Source organism: Engraulis encrasicolus, chromosome 10, assembly GCF_034702125.1.
Source record: "Engraulis encrasicolus isolate BLACKSEA-1 chromosome 10, IST_EnEncr_1.0, whole genome shotgun sequence".
NCBI classification, from domain to species: Eukaryota; Metazoa; Chordata; class Actinopteri; order Clupeiformes; family Engraulidae; genus Engraulis; species Engraulis encrasicolus.
The window spans coordinates 33,566,460-33,588,931 of NC_085866.1; the positions used below are offsets into that span (position 1 = coordinate 33,566,460).

General features: G+C 42.8%; 1 protein-coding gene across 1 annotated transcript; it reads left to right on the forward strand.

The window, feature by feature from the left end:
* The first annotated feature begins 2,540 nt into the window (after positions 1–2,540).
* On the forward strand, positions 2,541–10,136 carry LOC134456203 (inactive all-trans-retinol 13,14-reductase-like). Its single transcript, XM_063207592.1, has 11 exons — positions 2,541–2,706; positions 3,121–3,303; positions 3,620–3,861; positions 4,631–4,829; positions 5,136–5,333; positions 6,055–6,174; positions 6,923–7,061; positions 7,560–7,669; positions 8,013–8,173; positions 8,312–8,462; positions 9,970–10,136. Exons 1-11 carry the CDS (start codon positions 2,541–2,543, stop codon positions 10,134–10,136), a joined length of 1,836 nt encoding a protein of 611 aa, XP_063063662.1.
* The last annotated feature ends 12,336 nt before the right edge of the window (positions 10,137–22,472 follow it).

Here is a 22,472-nt window from a genome sequence, read left to right on the forward strand (position 1 = left end):
ACAAACGGTTTTGGATCAGCACTTGGCCTGACCTTTGCCTGGCTTTTGCTTGGCCTTTGCAACATGCAGGGCTCTAAATTAACACACGCCAACACGCCAAACACGGGTGAAAATCCATTTTGGCTAGTAGAAAAAAATACCTACCCGCCAATTTGGCTAGTAGCGCCCGAGTACAGTAACTTATGAACGGTAAACCGCTGCTCTGATGAACGTTATACGGCGAGATTTCCTACATTACCCATGGACACTAGCGTCACGAGGTAGCCTCCCACCGTGGGCTTTCCAGTGCATCGAGCGTCAACTCCATGCTTGTTGCGCGCGGCAGGATTGAAAACATTTCAGACGACCAGCCTTCTGTCAGCTAAGCTGCGCTCACACACTATTCTGACAGGCAGCTCTCCTCCTATGCTCTCGTCGCTTTCGCTACAACCTTTTTAACGTCACTACTGCTATTATTACTATATGAACCTTGCTGTAACAGGCTGCATTTTTTAAGCAGCGAGACCCTGACCGTTTTCAATAACAGGACTTACGCAGATTATGCATAGCGCTACTTCTGTTGTGTAGACTATGTGTGCGAGTGATGAGAATGTGGCGGGGGGTAGAGCAAGGTTCTGTGTGTTGGTGAATGCTAGTAGTTTGTAAATAGTGACGTTAAAAATGAGTGGTTGTGGAACGAAATAGCGACCAGGGCAGAGGAGGAGAGCCGACTGTCAGAGTAGTGTGACCGTAGCTGTCAGTTCAGTTGTCTTCTGAAATGTTCAGAGTCCTGGCGCAACTAAGTTGGAAAGCCCACGCCATCGAAAAGAAAAAAAAAAGCAACCAACGACGAAGCTGTGGAAGTAACAAAGGAAGCGAAGATTCCCGAGATATTATTTACTTTTAATTAAACTAGGCTTCTTGTCATTTTGTTGCGCATGGTAGAGAAGAGCTCCTCCTCTCTCTCCTTTTCCTCTCATCTCTTCTCCTTCCTTGGGATGTGCGTATGTGAGGTTTTGTAGTGTTTGGCTGTGTGCTTGGTTACTGTAGGCCTATGTTAAAGGTCTGTTATGTGTGAGTGCTTTGTGTGTGTGATGTGATTCAGCTGCTTTCAGAGGAATTGAACAAAAACTAATCAAATTAATTAGGCCTAAGTAACGAAAGTAAAAAATAAAGCAGAAGTTAAAAAATAATGAAAAAATATATAGCCTATAATATGCTTATTATGTAGGCATATAGTAGCCTATGCAGGCCTATAGTGTATCTGTGTTGTAGAAACAGTTGGACAAAATGACCATTTAATTAGAAAAAAAACCTAGCCTAATGCATAGTTTATTTTGGCGAGATAAAAAAAATGGCTAGTTGAACTTCTGTTTGGCTGGTAAGAAAAAATGTCCACTAGCCAAATTGGCTGGTGGTGGGAAAAGTTAATTTAGAGCCCTGGCAACATTGTAGGGATGAACAATACCTGAAAGAGGCCAGAGGATTATCAGGAGGTGAAACTTGTTCAGATCATCACAGAGGGTAATCAGGCAATCAGGGTGTCAAACTGGTTCAGACATCAAAGAAGGCTCAGTAACCAGGGTGTCAAACTGGTTCAGACTTCACATCTGGCTCAGCAGTCAGGGTATAAAAGTAGCTCAGATCATCAGAGAGCGAGACACCATAGTGGGCTCAACAAGAGATGCATCACTGAAAATACTGAAAGAAAACATTCTTGGCTACATCTTCAGGAGGTAAGGACAGAAACCATTTCAATCTGCTTGTGACAGGGCTTGGTCATAATGGGAGTATGAGGTGTGAGTAATTTTACAAACGCTACAACAGACACTTAGGTGCAATTTTCATTCTTCTTTTCTATTATTGTTATTGGATTGTAATGTTGCATCAGGGCAGTTGGAGCTTTATTAATGTTCTTTTTATTGTTTTCCCTACCCAATTCAGACTGCGAGTTTGCTGATATTACTGTAACTAAGAAGCATGGTAATATCCTTTCACAATTAAGGTAGAGGGATTAGCTGATTTGTCCGTGAGCATTAAGGAGACTAGCCCACATACATTGCTCTGTTATTAGCACATTATCAAGACCACAGTGCTGTAAAGAGAAAACAATACAACCAAATAGTGAATGTGTTTTTTGTCACCATACATGTACAATGACATAAATGCCAGCACCCAAGATACTCTTGTATGATTTAACATGCAAAAATGCAACCATGTGTTTAGGATGTGGAGCAGGTGATGTTTTTTTTATGGCCCATATACTGTAACACGGGAAGACTCTCCCCAAAGACCTTCTGTGTGTGTGTGTGTGTGTGTGTAGCACATGAACCTGTGATCACCAAAAAGGCACTGCCATAATTCCCTCTCCAACACATCGATCCTTCTTATCTCCCTACCAGTGTCAACTGCATGTCTCTGAAGACTACCGAAGAATCCCACCTGTTGTGCCAGGACCCGTCTGCTCTCCGAATCTCCCAGTGTGGACACTTTGGACCCATCCACCCTTCCGCTCTTTGAACCTTGCAGGTTGTAGAGGTTGGGTCAGCAGGCTAAGCAGGATGTGGCCGGTTCTGTTAGGAATATTCCTTCCTTCCTGGCTGGCCATTGTTGGGGGAACCTACTGGTTCTTCTTCAGATGGCGCAGCCCGTTCTCCCTGAAGTCGGTGAGGCCCAAAGAGCCCCTGGAGATGGACCAGAAGAAGAGGGACAAGGTGCTGAAGAAAGGTGAGCCAAAGTCAAACTCTCGTCAAATTGCATTGAGGGTTTCAACTGAGTTGTGTAAAGAATGAAACAAGTCCACATCACTGCTTGTCTTGCACTCATTTTATTTAAAAAAAATTAAAAACACTGACTAGACAAGCAGCGTTGTGGAATTTTCTGATCCGTTGCTGGATTTGTTTTGATTGTGCACACATCATCATTAGATTGGAAAATTATTTGTCACTCAACTTTTGTTGCCAGACCTAACAATAATTCCGCGACCCTCTGCCTAACACTTTCCAAATGAAAAACATGTTTTTGGGCCACACAAACACACACACACACACGCACATGCACACGTACACACACAGACAAACACACACACACACACACACACACGACCACTCACACCCTTTGATATTCCCCACCTCTGTGCAGACTTCACTAAGGAGCGTATACCAAATAAACTGGATGTGGTTATCATCGGGAGTGGAGTAGGGGGCTTGACAGCGGCCGCCTGCCTGGCTAAGGTTGGGAAGAAGGTTCTGGTTCTAGAAGAGCATGACACCGCCGGGGGATCCACCCACTCCTTCGTCGAGAAGGGCTTCGAGTTCGATACAGGTAAAGGGTGATTTTAAGGCTTGGTGGTAATACACAGAGGTGTTCTTGTGTTTGATAGTGTGCGTGTGTGTGTGTGTGTGTGTGTGTGTGTGTGTGTGTGTGTGTGTGTGTGTGTGTGTGTGTGTGTGTGTGTGTGTGTGTGTGTGTGCGTGTGTGTGTGTGTGTGTGTGTGTGTTTGATGCTGGTAAGGTTATCTGACAGTTCACTGTGTGTATATGTGTGTTTACATTGTGAATCAGAATATGTGATGGTGTTTGTGTGTGTCTCTGTGTGTGTGTCTGTGCGTGCCTGTCCATGCATGTGTGTATGACTGCAGGCCTCCACTACGTTGGCCAGATGCACGAGAACGGCCTGACGAAGGTGGCGATTGACCAGATCACAGAGGGCCAGCTGGAGTTTGATGAGTTGGACCAGCACTTCAACACCATGCACATCGGCCAGGGGGACGACTGCCGCAAGTACACGCTCCTCAGCGGCAAGACCGAGATGGAGGCCCACCTGAAGAAGCAGTTCCCCAACGACACGCAGGCCGTGGAGAACTTCTTCAAACTAATGAAGGTGCAATATGGCAGGATACTAAGCTGTAGAGCAAGGGTGGAGAACCCTTTTCATTCGAGGGGCCACCTCAAATTAATCCGAGGGCCGTAAAAGTCCTCCGAGGGCTGTACTATGAACACAAACCCTGCACATTAGGCCTATATTGAAGGCAGCCACCTTTAAAACAGACCCACCTGTCCCCTGAACAAAATTTAATTTTATTGCAAATGTATTTTCTAAGATTCCATTACAAAATATGTCATATTTCATGTGAAGCTGTATTACATTAAACATCGTGGAGGCCGGATAAAAAGGTCTCAAGTGCCGCAAACGGCCCTCGAGACACAGGTTACCCACCCCTGCTGTAGAATATTGTTACTCAACGGGGATTCTAGAACCTATCAGGGGAGAAGAGTGTGGATCTCTGAGCCATCTATAGTCATGGACCATATAGCCAGTAACAGCTGCAGTCCATGCTTACAATGTGGTCCTGTATTGATTCTTAGGAAACAGTAAAATGCCAAACTAGCTTTGCAAATTTCAACTTTAACTTGAGATTGCTGCCATTCCTATCTTATATATGAATTATTTATAAACATGCTTGGACATAACAATACTACGAACTACATTTTACAGTATTCACTTAAAGAGTCAAATGTAGAACTCTCACAGATGGTTCTACTTTCTAAGTGTTGAACTAACACAACAAATATTGCTGTGATATTTTTTCACAATGCATTTACTTTTTATCAACATGCTTGTGACTAATCATTCTTGCCCCATTCTTTAGCTGTGTTCAAAACAGATTCCTGCCCTGGCAGCACTGAAGATACTCCCTCGCTGGCTGGCCCTCTACATGCTCAGATCTGGCATCGCTGACCGCCTCCTTCCAGCACACAGCACACTGTCGCACACCAGCGCCTCCTGGTGGGCAGGCGTGCAGACAAACAACAAGGACCTGCAGCTCATGTTCAACTACCTCTTCCATGGTGAGTCAATGACAGAAACACACACGCACACACACACAGGCGCGCGCGCTTGCGCGCATGCACACGTACACACACACACACACACACACACACACACACAGACAGACAGACGTGGACACACACACACACACAAACACACACACTCTATGTCTACCTCTTTTATGGTGAGTCAGTGACACAAGAACGCATGCACTCACACATGCACAGATGCACAGATAACTACCTAACTAACTGTATTGCATTCTCTTCCATACTAACTACCCTATTAACTAACTAATTAAATATATTGCATTCTCTTCCCTACAGGAACTCCACCTAAGGACTCTAGCATCCTCATCAACTCCCAGCTCGTCCAGCACTACAAGCGTGGTGCCTACTACCCTAAGGGGGGCGCTAGTGAGATCCCTTACCACATCAGCAACACCATCCGCAAGTATGGTGGAGAGGTGCTGGTGAAGGCGCCGGTCTCTCGAATCCTTTTGAATGCTGATGGAGCTGCGTGTGGTGAGTATTGGCCTGGACAAAAAGATGGCACAGCGCAGCATTTCTCAGCAAGGCCTCTACATCCCCCAGGGGGCATTGGGGAACCCTAAGAGGGCGCTGAGAAGCATACAAGAGGGGGGGGGGTGCTTAGTTGCCATTTGGGGCTTAAGTACATTTCATTTCTTAATACTAAGGGGGCGTTGGGAGGCTTGTGATGAGGTCCAGGGGGCGTTTATTCAAAAAAGGTTGAGAGCCACTGGCATAGCCCTTAAATAGTGCCATACTAAAAAGCATTTATTCTACATTTGTTATCTCATCCAGGGCCGCTTAGAGCTTAGAGCCTGGGCCCGGGACACAGATCCCTGTGGACTGGTTCATAATTCTGTTTGTGTTATTATATTCCATTATAACGTTATAATTACGTATAACATATGGCTATACAGTATATGCCATGTATCATTCATGTTTCAGCATGTGTTACATTCCATCATGGACAGTATAGTTTTAAAGTATTAATGATATCTATGGTCATACAACACCTGTCGTTTATGATACATATGATGTGTTACATTTCATGATGTATATTACTAGTTAATGGGGAGTAGAGTTGCCCACAGACTTGTGGGATGCCATATTACCATTACATATGCCATTTGTGGCCATTTGTGTAATTTATGATTTTGTATGTGCTTATATTACATGATGGAATGCTTATACCCCCGTCTGGCTTGTGATTGGTCAGGTGTGGTGGTTAGGAAAGGCCAGGAGGAAGTGGAGGTGAGATCTAAAATGGTGATCTCCAACTATGGCGTGTCAAACACCTTCAACAGGCTCCTGCCCCCAGAGATCATCATAAAGCCTGGTGAGTCCCAACCTTACATTACATTACAGAGATATACAATTAAACGATGCATTAGTTGTTATCAAGTTATCAAAACAGAGGTACTAGCCTGGCTTTCGCACATTATAGAAGTTTTGTCTCAAACAACATTCATGAGCAGGCATCTTGGTCTTCATCACACCTCCATTATCTTGTGACAAAGACTTATGGTCCAAATGTGTCCCGTTTTAGAGATAATGCTATGTGAAATTTGCAGTAACTACAATATCCGAACTAATCCCATGTGAAGGCATTTTTCTCATTTTCAGTGTTGGAATAGTTACTGCACTTTGCCTTTGTAGGGCAGTATTGGCTGCCCTTGTGGACCACCACAGATGAGAGATTACATACATACGGGTATCAGGGTGGTCATGGGCTGGCAGTGAATCAACCTCATCCTGCCCTGCAATTCAAACACCCCCGACCGGATTCTGCATCCTCCTGACATTTGCAACCTAGTCTTTAGTTTGTGACTAAAGACCACAAACATATGTACAGTAGATCACAAAGTATCTTGTATCTTTTATGTTCCTTGGACCCTGAAATTTAGCAAACCAGTCAAACCTCAAAAGAGTCTTTTTCATTCTATTCTATTCTATTCTATTCTATTCTATTCTATTCTATTCTATTCTATTCTATTCTATTCTATTCTATTCTATCCTGTATAAAAATGTTGACAGAACCTGCTACTCATGCCTTATCTTCCTCTTTGTCCGTTACTTATGTATAGATATCCAGGAGCGTGTGAACCTCCTGAAGCCAGGTAAGGGATGTTTGCTCACCTTCTGTGGGTTTGATGGCACTCCAGAGGAGCTCGGACTCAGCCAGGCCACCAACTGGTTCTTCAAGGACAACGACATGGACAAGATGTGAGTGCATGAATATTAGATCCTTGGCTCATATTGCACCTCACACTCTAAGCGAAACGTAACAATAACCTTGTCCTTGACCTGAAATGGTCCAATTACACTTTTGGAGCAGCAATCTCCATCTCAATCGTCATGTTTGCTATGTTTATAATGATTGCTGAAGGCACATTAGGTTAGATAACTTCTCTAGCCTCCTTGTGCATAGCATAATCATTGTTAAAAAGAGAATACTTATTACTACACTTTATTACGAGATTACACCGAGCATTTAGTAATACATGTATATTACAACTTGGTCATTGCCATTCTGTGTATTTGGTCATTGCCATATGTGTGAATAACTTCTTACAAAAAAATTTGATTTGTGGGTGTTAGGTTGGATAACGTGTCTACCAGGAACTAAATGAAATGTAACTCTGTGTGTGTCAGGTTGTATAATGAAATAAAATGTAATTGTTAGGTTGGATAATGAAATAAAATGTAATTTCTTTGTGTCAGGATGGATTACTTCTTTAGCCTGAGCAAGGAGGACGCCCCAGAGAACATCCCCATGATGTACTTCACCCTCCCCTCTGCCAAAGACAGCACAGCCAAGATCAGGCACCCAGGTGTGTGTGTGTGTGTGTGTGTGTGTGTGTGTGTGTGTGTGTGTGTGTGTGTGTGTGTGTGTGTGTGTGTGTGTGTGTGTGTGTGTGGAACCCAATAGTTCTCAGGAACTTCTCTGAAGAGCCTAAACGTTCTAGGACAAACTTAAGAATTCACTGAAGACTTCTTCGGTTAGTTATTTCACAGTGGGTTTGTCAAAGAACCTGTAGCTGTTCTTCAGTTTTGCCAATGTGGAGGACCTCCCACAGTAGAATATGTGGGGGGTCCCTGCTGAAAAGATGGGGAACCACTGACCTACAGTAGAGTACACACTTCACACGCTCTCCTTGTTGTTACCCTGGGCAGGTAAGACCTCCATGATCATGTTGACCATGGTGAACTCCGAGTGGTTTGAAGAGTGGGAAGAGCAGAGGAAGAGAGGAGACGACTACGTGGCGTACAAGATGAGATTCGCCAACCACATGTTTGACTGGGCCTGCCAACACTTCCCCAAGCTCAGAGAGAAGGTAAACACAAACACACACACACACACACACACACACACACACACACACACACACACACGATTGTGTGCCATACTTATGCCATACCTTATCATATTTATGTCTCAACACAGCTATTCTGTGTTTGTGTGTGTATCTCAGCTGGTGTACCAGCATGTGGCCACTCCTCTGTCTAATTACCCGGGTGCTTATCTGGGAGCCATGTACTCGGCCGAGAACCTGGACCGATACGACCCCGTATCCATGGCCAAGAACCGCTGCGACACGCCTGTCAAGAACCTCTTCATCTCAGGTAAAAGGATAGGTGTTCTCTCTCTCTCTCTCTGTAGTAATAGTAAGAGTAAAAGTAAGTAAGAGTAATTTATTTGTCACATACAATCCCAGGGCTCTCAAGTCTCACTCTTTGAGAGTGTGACACACTCATTTGAGCGAGTTCACACTCTCACACTCCACACATGGTATTTCACACTCTGAAGTTTTGATAACTTATCCAATCGGCGCACATTAATTCATCCAACCTATCCACAGACGCGTCAGAAATAGGTAACAGCGCTTCTGTGTTCAGACTAGTTACCACGCTATTCAGCCAATCAGAAAATAGATTGTTCGGTTGTCGGGCAGATCAGAGCAGTGGATTAGAGTTTCATCCAATAGCGCGCGCAGCAGAGTTCAGAGAGAACTGTAAAATTTACGAATTGCAAGTAGGCGAACTGGAGACGCAGGAGCCAGGACCATCAGGTGATAACTTCATACAGGTGAAAATATGAGACTTGTATTAGTTAGGCTACTGTTTTTACTCCTTATACCAATATTTCCAGCCCATGTAGCCTTGACAGGGACGTTAAAAGAGAGCAACAACACTAGCTAGGCTATAACCCCAGCTGATCGTTTGATGATCATCCCTCCCAAACATGATTGAACGTGAAGAGGAGTGGGAGGTGGTCAAATATTAGACAGAATGGAGGAATGCAGAGGTAGTGGTAGAAGAGAGGGCAAGTAGGCTAAAGAAGTCAGGGGCAACCAATAGTGCTGGAGATATCATGGTATTGAATGAAAAAGAGTATTATTTGGGTCTGATGTCTAAAAAAAGTGATTGGATTTTATTTTAATTTGGGCTGATAATGTCAATGCACAATAAAGAACATATGCCTACAGGTAGCCTATTTTAGGCTATCCCCCATAATGAACATTGTCTAAAATCACCTCCCTATAAAATACACATCCCTTCTTCACATTGTGTTAAAATTGCACTTTCAACAACTACATTTTCAAAAATGTCTCGGGGGAGAAACCCCCAAACCACCAATAATTAGAATCAATTTCTGACCATCCCCAGCTGCTTATAGGCTATTGTACAACTCGAGCACTGGTTAGGATTAAGCATATTGAATACATAGTCTATTTGGTCTAATCAAACTTTTTAACTAGCTGGGTGATGATGGGTCGATAACCCCCCCCCCCCCCATTTTTAAAAAAAATCTAAATCTCACTCCAAACAATCTTCAAAACTTGAGAGCCCTGCAATCCTAACCTTAGGCTAGTTTGCAATGAAGTAATAGTAGCCTATATATCTGAGCCTACTAACTTACTTGTTACTAACATTCATGTATATTTATAGGCGTGTATGTATATATACACATTGTATTTTTGAATGTGAGTGAGTGTGTGAATGCGTGAGTCTGTGAATTGGCGTCCATACGTCTGTGCATTCATATATTGTGTAGCATCACATGTGTAAGACTTGGGACAGCAAAGTAATCTTGAATATAACATATTGCATGTGTGTCTGTGTCCTGCAGGTCAGGACGTGTTCAGCAGTGGTGTTGCTGGGGAACTGCACGGGGGTCTGCTGTGTGCCTCCACCGTGCTGAACCGCAACATCTACGCGCACCTGCACCTCATCAAGAAGAGTCTCAAGAGGGCCAAGGCCAAGGAGAATGCCCGATTGGCCAAGAAGCTGCAGTAAGGACATCCAATTGTCCAAGAAACTGCAGTGAGAACACTCAATTCGCTGAGAGGTTGTAGTGAGAACACAGGATTGGACAAGACATTGAGGAAAGAATACCCCACTGGCCAACATACTACAGTGACATTGCCTGATTGGATGACACACTGCCGTGAGAACACTCCATTGGCCAAGAGAGTGTAGTGTCGTGACATTGCTTGATTGGTTTACACACTACAAGACAACAAGAGTTGTCAGTGGAATTCACTCAGACAATGGGTATATTATGGATATTTACTTGATTTTTTACTTACTTTTACTTGGTCTTAGTTACTCTTACTTTTACTTTCTGCCTTACTTAAATACATACAAGACGTCGTTCACCAGTTGTATGGTTTTTGCATTTTTTACGTTTTGTAGAGTGGTAGCCTGTGAACTCTGTCTTGATGGCAAAGGTCAAAGTTTAACCACTCGCATGTGCCCTGATTACAGCATCGTCCACACACACTGTGACTGCTCCCCGAGAATATTATTTGAATTATTTTTAAGTGTGCAGCATGTAATATGGGATCTTTCGACGGTATGTAATATGGGATCTTTCTATTGCAGGTATAATGCCTCTGGATGGGATTAAGCTTTAGAAGAATTTGGAGTTTTTTACTACTGTATTATATTCCATTGTTTTTATTTTTGATTCTGAACTGTTATGTTCAGGATTTAGGATTTATACAGGAAGGTGTTACATCCTGCTGGGTATTGCTGCCTGTCGCACCTCCTCTGGTGTCCATGGGTCATCAGCCAGGAACCACCAATCACCAACGTTTCGCCCCTTTAATCCCGGAACGTCTCATGGTGGCGGTGAAGTGACAGGGACATCTCCTTGTCACCCCCTGCAGCTGATAGATCACTATGTAATTAGGCTACATTTTGCATCATACTTATGTATCATAGAACTCTCGTTCATAACTTTCAGTGGTGGAATGTGTACAATGTTAAATATTCAATATTAAATATCTCTTGAAAAGACTTTTTCCTGAAAAGACTTTTTCCTGAAAACATGTCAATCAATGACAATATACACATAGACATGACTCCTCATAAGCATTACTCTTTGTCTTCTTTGGCTCTTGTCTGTTATATCTAGAGTGTATCATCCCAACACATCCATTTCTGACTACCTTTGACCAGGTTAGGTTAGGTTACTCACTTTATTACCGCACAAATACACCTAGCGCGACGCGATTGAAGCGACAGAGCGATACGAGCGATTGAAGCGACTACAGTATGTCCGTTACAAGCAAAAGGCAAAGCATTCAAACATTCCCATTGGCTGTGGTCACTGACCTCTATACAGTCATTGGCTGTCGGGCTGGTAACCGCGTCATAGAAAATTGAAAGGATTTCAACTTCAAACTGTCACTCTCGGCGTGCGAATCGCCTCTTGTCTCCACAATCGCTTTTGTCGCACGACTCAATACAAAGTCAATTACTTCCGTCGCTCACCTCGCTCTTGTCGCGCTAGGTGTATTTGTGCGGTTAGTCTCCACCAGGGATTTTTTTTTCTCGAAGACAGGGAGGTTGCAGCACAACAAAAAGACATAAAATTTAAAAATAAAAAACCACCAACAAAAACAAAGCAGATAAGATACAAGTACTGGGGAGTAAGGGACTTTCCCATTACTAATCTCTACCCCTATCCCTACGCCTTCCCCATGCCCCTCATGCTTTCCAACGAAGCTGTAAGGTGTAGGGCTTGAAACACAACCGCTACGAATTGGGATATCCCTTCAACAATCAAGAAATGACACTCACAGTTGTCACTAATTCCATGCATTAGGTTGACGTTAATAGCGATTTTTTTTCATGTACGTTTCACGGAGAAAAGGGCCATCACACATTAGGACAATGTTAAACTTAGTACAATGGAGTAATTATTACTACTTCGAAACCGTCAATTGCGGCGAAAATATTTAAAGTGTACCTCCGGGATTTTGGACACCAGACCTCATTTCCGAGTCAGCCAGGGTGTAAACAATGTGTCCAGAACGTTTTTTTCACATTCCATGCAGTCCTTGTGAATTCTCATATCCATGTTGCTAAGCTAGCGCAAGTGGACGGAAACGGTAGTAGCCTGCCCCCAAAAATAGTCTTATCCAGTTGCAACAACATTCAAAACAACCCCATTATTATGTCAGACTGCAAGTGTAAATACTTGTCTTGATAGAATGAAGTTTGAAATTAAACCAACATTGCAATCATGTTTGATCACCATCAGCAATTTGTGTTCCGGTTTGAAAGCTTGACAGCCGCGGAGTGATATTCCTAGTACAAATCCTAGCTTCGTTTGACACATCCATAACTTTTCCATAGAGCGAACTCCAACATCTTTGAAGTTTGTAAAACTGAACGGTTTTCCCCTCTCCCTGACCTCGCTCGCAAACATCAAGAGTAATATGCTTTCTGTCCGACTTTGTAAACCTTTCGTAACATTGAAACATATGCCATAACAATGTTTGGTTGTTACTAGATGACCCGTGTCTACACAGCATGTTGGCGAACAGAACGCACACTCTTCTCCCTTTCATCCTCCCATTCCATCTCGTCTCAAAAAAACATTCCATGTAATAATAACTAGAGCTACGAGTGACATATTTCACAATGTCAAGCCAGATCACATAGCGTTGCGTAACGTATGACTCCATACGGCAATTATAATGCCATTTGTTATAGCAATTACACAAAATAACAGTAAAGCAGTACAACATGCAAATCCAAAAAGTTTGCAAAAGTGAACGCTATTCCCCTCTCCCTGACCTCGCTCGCAAACACCAAGAGTAATGCTTTCTGTCCGACTTTGTCAACCTTTCGTAACATTGAATATGCCATGACAATGTTTAGTTGTTAGGCCTACTAGATGACCCGTGTGTCTACAGAGCGTTAGATGTTGGCGAACAGAACAGTGCACCCATCTCTTCTAAATCCCTTTCATCCTTCCATTCCATCTCGTCACAAAAAACATTCCCTGTAATAACAACTAGAGTTACGAGTGACATATTCCACAATGTCAAGCCAGATCACATAGCGTTGCGTAACTTATGAATCCATAGGAATACGGCAAGTCATGTCTACCATTTGTAGCAATTACACAAAATAACAGTAAAGCATTACAACATGCCAATCCAAAAGGGTAACTTCTAGCCCAAGTTTTGGCTAACGTAGGCGAAGCCATTATACCACTGGGCTACCATCATAGAAGCAGAAAGCATAGCAAACCTGTTCTTCGGAGACTGTTGGTGCGCGCCACAAAATGTAGATCTGGGAATGCGGTTGGCACCGCGGACACTTTTAGAGTTTTCCGTGTAGGTATTAGACTTCGAGAAGGACTTTGTGAAGTCGTCGGGACTGAAATGGTCACTGCAAAGCACCGGGGTAGCTTACGGAGCGTCTCCATCGGTGTGTTGATGTAGCCCTGCAGCCAGGAGCCAGAGTTTGGTTCTTTCAACATCTTTCACGGAAACCAATGGAAACTTGCCGATACCCATCTGTGGGCTTTATTATTGCAGTTGGTATATACACACTGATGTACCATGGTGCGATGTCGTTGGGTTTTAATCCACTATTCGATCCGAAAGCAGTTGTAGAACTAGCTTTGATTTGCAATGTCTCTTGCGGGTCCCTGCAGTGGGTGGGTGGGCTACATCACAACTGAAGAGAGCAAAGTAAAATTCCGCCGACCCCGAGAAAATAGACTCTCAACATGGCAAAATCCACGCAGTGCAAGGTTGGTTTAATTTCAAACTTCATTCTACTAAGGCAAACATTTACACTTGCAGTATGGTATAATAACGGTTTTGTTTTGAATTTTGTTTAAACGGGATAAGACTATTTTTGGGGGCAGGCTACTACCGTTTCCGTCCACTTGCGCTAGCTTAGCAACATGGATATGAGAATTCACAAGGACTGCATGGAATGTGAAAAAAACGTTCTGGACACATTGTTTACACCCTGGCTGACTCGGAAATGAGGTCTGGTGTCCAAAATCCCGGAGGTACACTTTAAACTTGTGTGCTGATGTGGGTGAGGCGGCCAAATTTTAAATGAATTCGCAATGCATTCAGGGAAACCTGTCGAAGCCCTCCGTCGACAGAGTGTGGTGTCGAAAAAAGGGGCGAAATGCCCTTCGCCGCACCCCTACCCAATCTGTCTGAACGTGAATCGGGATGCCACTACACCTACACGTGGATGCGCAAAACGGAGGCATAGGGGATCGGTGAAGGGCTATGGGGTGTAATGGGATTCACCCTAAGAAATACAAGGATACGTTCCATTCATGCCAATCCCCCTCCCAGTAGACACCTTCAAGTCATGATATAATTCCATCCAGGGTGTGATTTGTCAGAAAAGGGTATGTACATAAGGGTATGTTTCAGATTTCAAGCAATATCAATGTAGTAACATTAGCTGTGATTAAAATTCATGTAGAAAAGTGGCAATATCCAAACCGGAAGAGGGGACAATCTTCCCCCCATCCCCCCCTACAACTCGCACCCTGATTTCATCACCAACTGTACTAGTGTAGCCAAGTGGACCTTAGATGCTCATTAACCCAGGAATTAATTACCATTTTTTGATGTATGTAGCACGACTACGCCACTGAGGGAATTTCGGCCCCAGAATATTAACTAACACAGGCACAACAGGTTCGCTAAGGACCACAGAGACAGGCGACAGGGAACTATTGATCTGTTCTTTTTATTTACACCAGATATAAAAATACAAATTCTTTTAAGATCATATAGCCTAATCACAGTGACACAAAAAGGAGAAGAGCCAGAATGGCTGGACCAACTACACTCTGTAACTCCAATAAATATATCACACAGTAGTTAGTGAGCACAGCACACAAGTTAAAAAAATAAAGGAAGCACGGCAATACAGATTGTTAGTCTAATTCACTGCAAACGGGGAGTATAAAGTGCAGAGGCACAGACAGTTGGAGGCACTGCATGTGAAGTGCAGAAGAGAAGAAACAAAGAAACAAAAATAAATCAACACAACAAATGAAATAAAACAGACAAGAGAGTTCACGTCATGACGCACGTAACACTCCAACAAACAAACAAACAAAAAGAAAGGAAACAGTCCGCACGCACACAGCTGAACCCACAGGTAACCACACACGCACGCGCACTTGGCGCACTTCAGTACTATCTAGGCTAAACAAAACAGCAACCCATCAACGCCATCATCCCTGGCCTGTATGGGAAATCACCAGGCCACCTGCACATAAAAGTTAGTACAGACCGGGGATGAGTGACAGTCCAATTTCACATCATTCATACAAAGAGGTATGATGGCGACAACATACCATATTGGTCTTCATCCTACACTCATGAACGGCCATTCCGGTAATTTGCTCTTAAATTTGCGTTACGCCCCTTTGTGGGTGAAAACAAACCAAATGTCTCATGCACTTACATGCAACATCGGCTAGCCTAAATGAACACATTCCATGCTTCAGCCACGGCTGTTTGGCTATATTATTTGAACAGCAGGCAACACAACACGTTTCCAGCATATTGCGCATGAACAACGCTAGTCTACAGGTCTGTATCTTTCGTTTATTAAACCCCAACATCACCAATTGTCTTGCATGGGTTGTTTTCCCCCACAAATGGGCGTAACGCACATGGAAAACGTCACGCCGTTCATGAGTATAAAGCAGCATCGCCTTCCGTAGCAACACCTGGGGGAATGGCCGTGCACCCCGGTAATCCTAACGATGCAATGCAGCCAGTAAGTTACACGGCATAATGAATGTAATTTCCAAAGTCGGGAAAAGATGGCCTACATACCACGACAAGTAGTCAATACCAACACCAGCGTTGGAGAGCCTCGGTAACGCCCCAGAAGCCACACCGCGTAACCACACTTTGCGTAACGGAATTGCCACTTATCCGTGCGCGCAAGAGCATACCGGCTCGGGGCAACCAGCACCAACGATCAGGCTCAACCGGCGAAATTGACACCACCAGAAAACAAAGCTGCCAACACAAAAGTGTGCTTAGTGCCCTGCTTTTAAAGATGGCACATATCCTACCCATTGGTGCACCTGCCACATGACGCACCAATGCCATGGCAGATTGCTGCCGTGGCTTAAAGGGGCCCGACACCCACTCTGCTACGCTAGTATAACTCCAGTGCCATTTCTTCCCTATTTATTCAGAAGTTTAACTGACTTGTGAATAAAAGAGTGTTTGTACCTATTGTGTTTATCCAGGGGGATTCTAAATCTAGACTACAATTTGTGACGTCTAAGGTATGCCACCCATTGGAGTCAAAATATGACATGCACCTCAAAGGCACCCCCTGGTGGCAGTATAACTTCACTGACGGTTAGGGTTAGGGAAAATCTAGGTTTAGGCCACACAGTAAACTTGGCAGGTATGCCCTCAACGTCAGACATTGCAGTCTGGTCAACGGTAGTAAGAAATTGATGAGTTGAAATGAGACTGTGTTGGTGACATGTGACGGACGGCTCCTTCTACTCCGATTCCCCCCTCTGATTCACTGCACTGAGCCGTGCACCGTGCTGCGCTCTGGCTCTGGCTAATTAAGCGCAGCTGAAGCGCATTGCAATCAGCGTGAGCGTTGCACCTTCACGCCACTCTCTTTCTTTAAAAAGCTCACAGTTTCACACACGCAACACGAGAGCCATACACACACGCACCACGCTTACTGATTGCAGGACCAAACAGCAGATCTAAGTCTAAATATTATCACGGCCGTAGGAGGCACTGAAACATCACTGGATTCCTTTGTTCGCAACTTCGCATGACTTGGAAGGATCCAGGGTTGAACTTGAAAACTCTGTGAGTCAAATCATTACTAAGACTCTGCTGGTTCGTGACTCTCGCAAACATATTTTTGACCCACTCACGCATACAACACACACACACACACACACGACACGGTAACACTTTACAATAACCTTCCGCTATAAGTGGTTAACTAAAGGTTTATAGTGCATCTATAATACTATTATTAAGGCTTATTAAACAATAATAAAACGTTTGTTTACCACTTACTAAACATGTTTTGTATATAATAATGCATTAGTAGACATATAACTAAAACACTTTCTATAACTATATACGGTTAACTAATGGTTTGTAGCTCATCTGTAATGCTACTCATTTATCAATAATAAGTCAATTGTATGCCACTTACTAAACATTTATTCATTTTAATGATAAACTAACTAAACACTTTTAACTACGCTGTAAATAGTTAATAGTGCATATATAATATGATTATAAATACTTATTAAATAATAATAAAGCAATTGTAAAACACTCACTAAACATTTACTGGATATTATACACTAGTAGGCCTAATAAATGGTTTACTAATGGTTTGTAGTGCGCCTACTAAACTATTATAATTACTTATTAAATAATAATAAATCAATTGTAAAACACTTACTAAATATTCTTCAATGACACCAATATATCACTAACACTTAACTAAAAACTTCACTATTGAATAATGTAACTAACTGTGATTCTATTATGAACATATTATTAGGCTATAGTATAATTCGCATTATTAATGTATTACTGATACATAGCTAAAAGCTATGGAGAAGCTCACTATAATTTCCAGAGCATTATAAATGTATTAGTAATAAATAGCTACAGCTACACAGAACCTTGAAATAAAGTTGGTAGAGCAATATAAACGCATTTCTAATAGCCTACATAGCTAACTGCTATGCAGAACCTTGAAATGAAGTTGGTAGAGCAATATAAACGCATTTCTAATACATAGCTAATTGCTACACAGAACCTTGAAATAAAGTTGGTAGAGCATTATAAACGCATTTCTAATACATAGCTAACTGCTATGCAGAACCTTGAAATAAAGTTGGTAGAGCATTATAAATGCATAGCTAACTGCTAGCAGAACCTTGAAATAAAGTTGGTAGAGCATTACAAATGCATAGCTAACTGCTAGCAGAACCTTGAAATAAAGTTGGTAGGGCATCATAAATGTATGGTAATACTACTACATAGCTAACCGCTATGCGGAACCTACTTAACACTGTGGTTCTCACAGCACACACTGTTGCCAATTGATGGTCAAACTGATAAAAATGATCAAAATAGAAATGAATGTACGCCTATGGAATACAGAAACAGACATAGTGTTCTTCATTAAAACAGGTTCTTTTATACATTCAAATTTAAACACTTAAAACACATGAACAGATTAACACAGCACTCAAGTGCACACTGCACACATCAACATAGATCAAACTTGTGATAGAGTTACGGTAGGTGACATTGTGCCATAGATTTTTTTTTGCTTTGAAAAATTACACCTCCCATAGAGTTAAATGATTGAGTTGTACTTTTCTCCTGTAGTTAAAGCCATTCTCTGACTGGCAGTGCAAATTCTCGATCCAAATTAGCAATTAACATTGAATCCTAGCTAACAGTTTGCTGGTCTCATAAGATTCAATGTCAATTGCTAACTTGTATCGAGAATTTGCACTGCCAGTCAGCGAATGGCTTAAATTACAGGAGAAAGGTACAACTCAATCATTTAACTCTATGGGAGGTGTAATTTTTCCCAAAAAAAAAAAAATCTATGACACAATGTCACTTACCGCTTGCCACTTAAACTCAAGGGGAGCTGTAAAATGAACACATTTCCAAAATGACTTCAAGAGACTGTTTAAAACTTTTTAGAGAGAGGCACCAGCCCTCTCTCCCTCTTCATTTTTTCCACTTTTGCCTTCAGTTCCTCATCACCCCGGATGGCCCGGTGGCAGCGGCGGGCAAATTCCCCCAGCGTTACCCCTGTATTTGCTTCTTTAACGGCAACATACTTTTCCGGGTCGGCCAAAGCCAGCTCAGCAATGCTGGCTGAAGCCCTAATTGTAAGAGCATTGACGCCCGCTTTTTCGCAGGCCGTGACAATCTTCTCGCCCTTGGCCGTATTGGCCAGGACCCTCCTGTATCAGTCCACCGCCTCATCAGGGTCACGAGCTGCAAGAAGCAAAAGATACATAAAACGTATTATGGATGGTACAAAAAGTGCTGTGAGTTGCAGTGCTTCTTGTGCTTAACAAGACAGATATTGTAGTGCAAAATAAGAATTGGAAAGTTGAAATAGTATGACTAACTAGATTGCATTCTCACAGAAAATACTGGAAGCGGGCTTGCCTTTTGGGGACAGAGATGAGCAGTTTTATTTTTTGATATGATCTCTATCCCTAAATTAAAAATAAACTACTATTGAGAAAACAAAGCTAAAAGAAATGTTGGAAAAATCCATCAACCCAGTCAGAAGTTATGAGCCAAACAATTCAGCCATCTTGAAAGTGCTGTAGCTCCGCCAGAGAATGGTATAGAGAAGGAGATAAGTCAGGCCCGTTGTTTTCCGGTATCCCGTTGACGCCAGGTGAACGCCCCTTTAGGAGACCATTCGAGTTTGAGAGTGAATTACGCCTCTAGAGTGCATTTGTGGGATTGAATCCTTGGATGACAGTTCAGATTTCGAATGTCAAAATGCAAATTGACGTGTGTCCTCCTCGACACTTCCACCTTGAAATGTTCTTATGGAAATAAAATAAAGGGGCGAAATAGGTTTGTGTTGTGTGTCTTTTTCATTGCACATCATCCAAAGACGGAACACAGGTGTGTGGAATAGCCTACCTGCAGCTATAATGACGGTAAAGACATCGCCAATGACGGTCTAACAGGTCGAGTTCACACTCAGACACAGTGCGCCTAGTGATTAGTTCTCAGAAAAAGACAAAGAAAAAGAGAAACACAATGCCGAAATTGTGTGCAGTAGCCTACAAGGTTGTCAGAACAAGCACCTATCGGTGTTCTCGTTTCCAAAGGATGCTGCACGGTAGCCTATGTATTGACAGCTGATTTAAACAAACACTATAAACAGCATGGTGTCACTCCCAGGAAGCATGGAAATATGAAGCGGCAACCTCCCAATGCACTGAAGAAGGAGGATAACATCTATGTTGCGCACTTTGTGATCAACTATGCTGAGACTCATGGAATGCACCTCCCTGGGAGAGTTCCAGGTTTCTGGAGGAGTGACCTCAAACTTTTACCAACAAGCTGCACAAAAGCGAAGGTCTATAATGACTACTGTGTAGCTGCTGCTGCAATTAACAGACGCGTGGTTTCACGGGTCACCTTCTGTCGTGTCTGGCGGGAAGTGGTTCCCTTTGTAGTGACCATGCGTCCAGCAACGGACCTCTGTTGGACATGCCAGAAATTTCAACAGAAAATTGGTGAATCTGCCAATAGGGCAGATGAAGAAAAGGCCGAACTGCATCATCTGGCCACTGACCACCTTGACAAAGCCAGAATTGAACAAGCTTTCTAACAAAAGCTTTGTAGGGAATCAAAAACACAGTTGCCACCTGACTTGGAATTAGGCCCACATCTCCCCTGCAGTTTTAATGGTATGTCACATTACAGCATGGATTTTGCTCAACAAATTCATTACCCCAGCAATCCCCTACAACCAGGTCCAATGTATTTCAAGACCCCACGCAAGTGGAGTGTTTGGTGTAGCCTGCGAGGCATTACCCAAACAGGTCACCTTTTTGTTAGACGAGAGCGTGCAGACAGGAAAAGGAAGCAATTGTGTAATCAGCCTTTTGCATCTCTTTTTGGAGAATTACGGCTTAAGAGAAAAACACATGCACTTGCACGCCGATAACTGTGCCGGACAGAATAAAAACTCTTTCGTTATGTGGTACCTTATGCCGGACAGAACAAAAACTCTTTCATTATGTGGTACCTTATGTCGCGTGTCTTGACTGGCCGGCATATTTCAATTAAAATGAGCTTCCTTCTGGCAGGGCATACCAAATTTTCATGTGATTGGTGCTTTGGGTTCTTTAAGAGAAATTTCAGAAGGAACAAGGTTGACTAGAGGACATTGCAAATGTTGTTCAAACCTCTAGCCCAGGGGTGTCAAACTCATTTTGATCCGGGGGCCGCATACAACCCATGTGGACCTCAAGCGGGCCGCATTAGTAAGATCATCGCAAAAAAAACGTAAAGCAGAGGATTAGTGTTCAGTACTATCACATATTAAATGTGTTGAATATGTAGAAAGCAATGCAATCCTGAAAATCCTATGCAACATTTCCTTGACTTCATGCATTCATTGCCAACCGTCAATAAATTAAATATGGGACCGTTCATTTTTGCAGGGGGTCTGGGGGTTTCCCCCAGAAAATTTTGTATTTCTTAGATGTAATTTCCTGCATTTTCACGCATTCTAACGTCCCGTTTCCAGTTTCAGCTTAATAGGAACCAATACAAATCCAATTATATTTATTATTTAATTACAACCAATACCAATACAATACGAATAAGAAGTATTAACATTTTATCTCTATATATGAGGTCTATAATATATGAGCTTTATCAAATGCCTGTTACAGTACAAATTCACCATTTATAATAGAAGTGTGATGTGCACTTTACTACATATACAGTATAACAGAGGGACCATTGGGTTAATGTCATGCAGGTCTCGATTTTGTCCCGATTGGCGTAATTGCGCATTTCGGTTATTTCATTGAGAAAAAAAAAAAAGTTAAAAAAAAAAAAAAAAAAAAAAGTATATATTATTTTATTTTTTTTACATCCGGGCCGGATGGAACCCTCTGGCGGGCCGGATGCGGCCCGCGGGCCGTATGTTTGACACCCCTGCTCTAGCCCATCTGGAGTCAATGTGCCATGCCTGTGTGGTAAAGAGGATGGCACTGTTCTTGTCCCAATGTTTGACTGGAGCACATTTCTTGCCAGATACTTCAAAAAGGTGGAGAACATCAAAGCCTACCACCATTTTCATTTCAGGGATGGAGCCAGAATCTCAATGAAGTGGTTGCTTCACGATGAGATTTCTCAGGATTTGTCTAAGAAAGGGTTTAGGTTGGAGGATCTTCATGACAATGCAATGCCAATCCCAAAGGGCCTTGATTAAAAAAGGCAACAGTACCTATTTAATGAGATTAGAGAGTTTGTTGCAGAGGACACGCAGGATTTGGTGTAACCCCGACCCCAGGTTGCAAGGGAGACAGATAGTTAAGACACGTGCGCGCGCACACACACACACACACACACACACCCTACTTGGCACACTCAGTGCTTACCACCTTCATTTTATATGAGGTTGATACTGGCTACGTGTACATGATGTTTTTAAGTCCGATTTAATAAATGCGATTTAAATAGATCGGATTAAGAGTTATTTTGCGACGTGTATACATGGCACTTTCACTTAAATGCGATTAAACGTCTGGGG

Coding starts and splice junctions, on each gene's coding strand:
- LOC134456203 (XM_063207592.1), top strand. CDS start 2,541: ATGTGGCCGGTTCTGTTAGGAATATTCCTTCCTTCCTGGCTGGCCATT. Junction 2,707..3,120: donor GGACAAGGTGCTGAAGAAAG/GTGAGCCAAAGT, acceptor ACCTCTGTGCAG/ACTTCACTAAGGAGCGTATA. Junction 3,862..4,630: donor ACTTCTTCAAACTAATGAAG/GTGCAATATGGC, acceptor CCCATTCTTTAG/CTGTGTTCAAAACAGATTCC.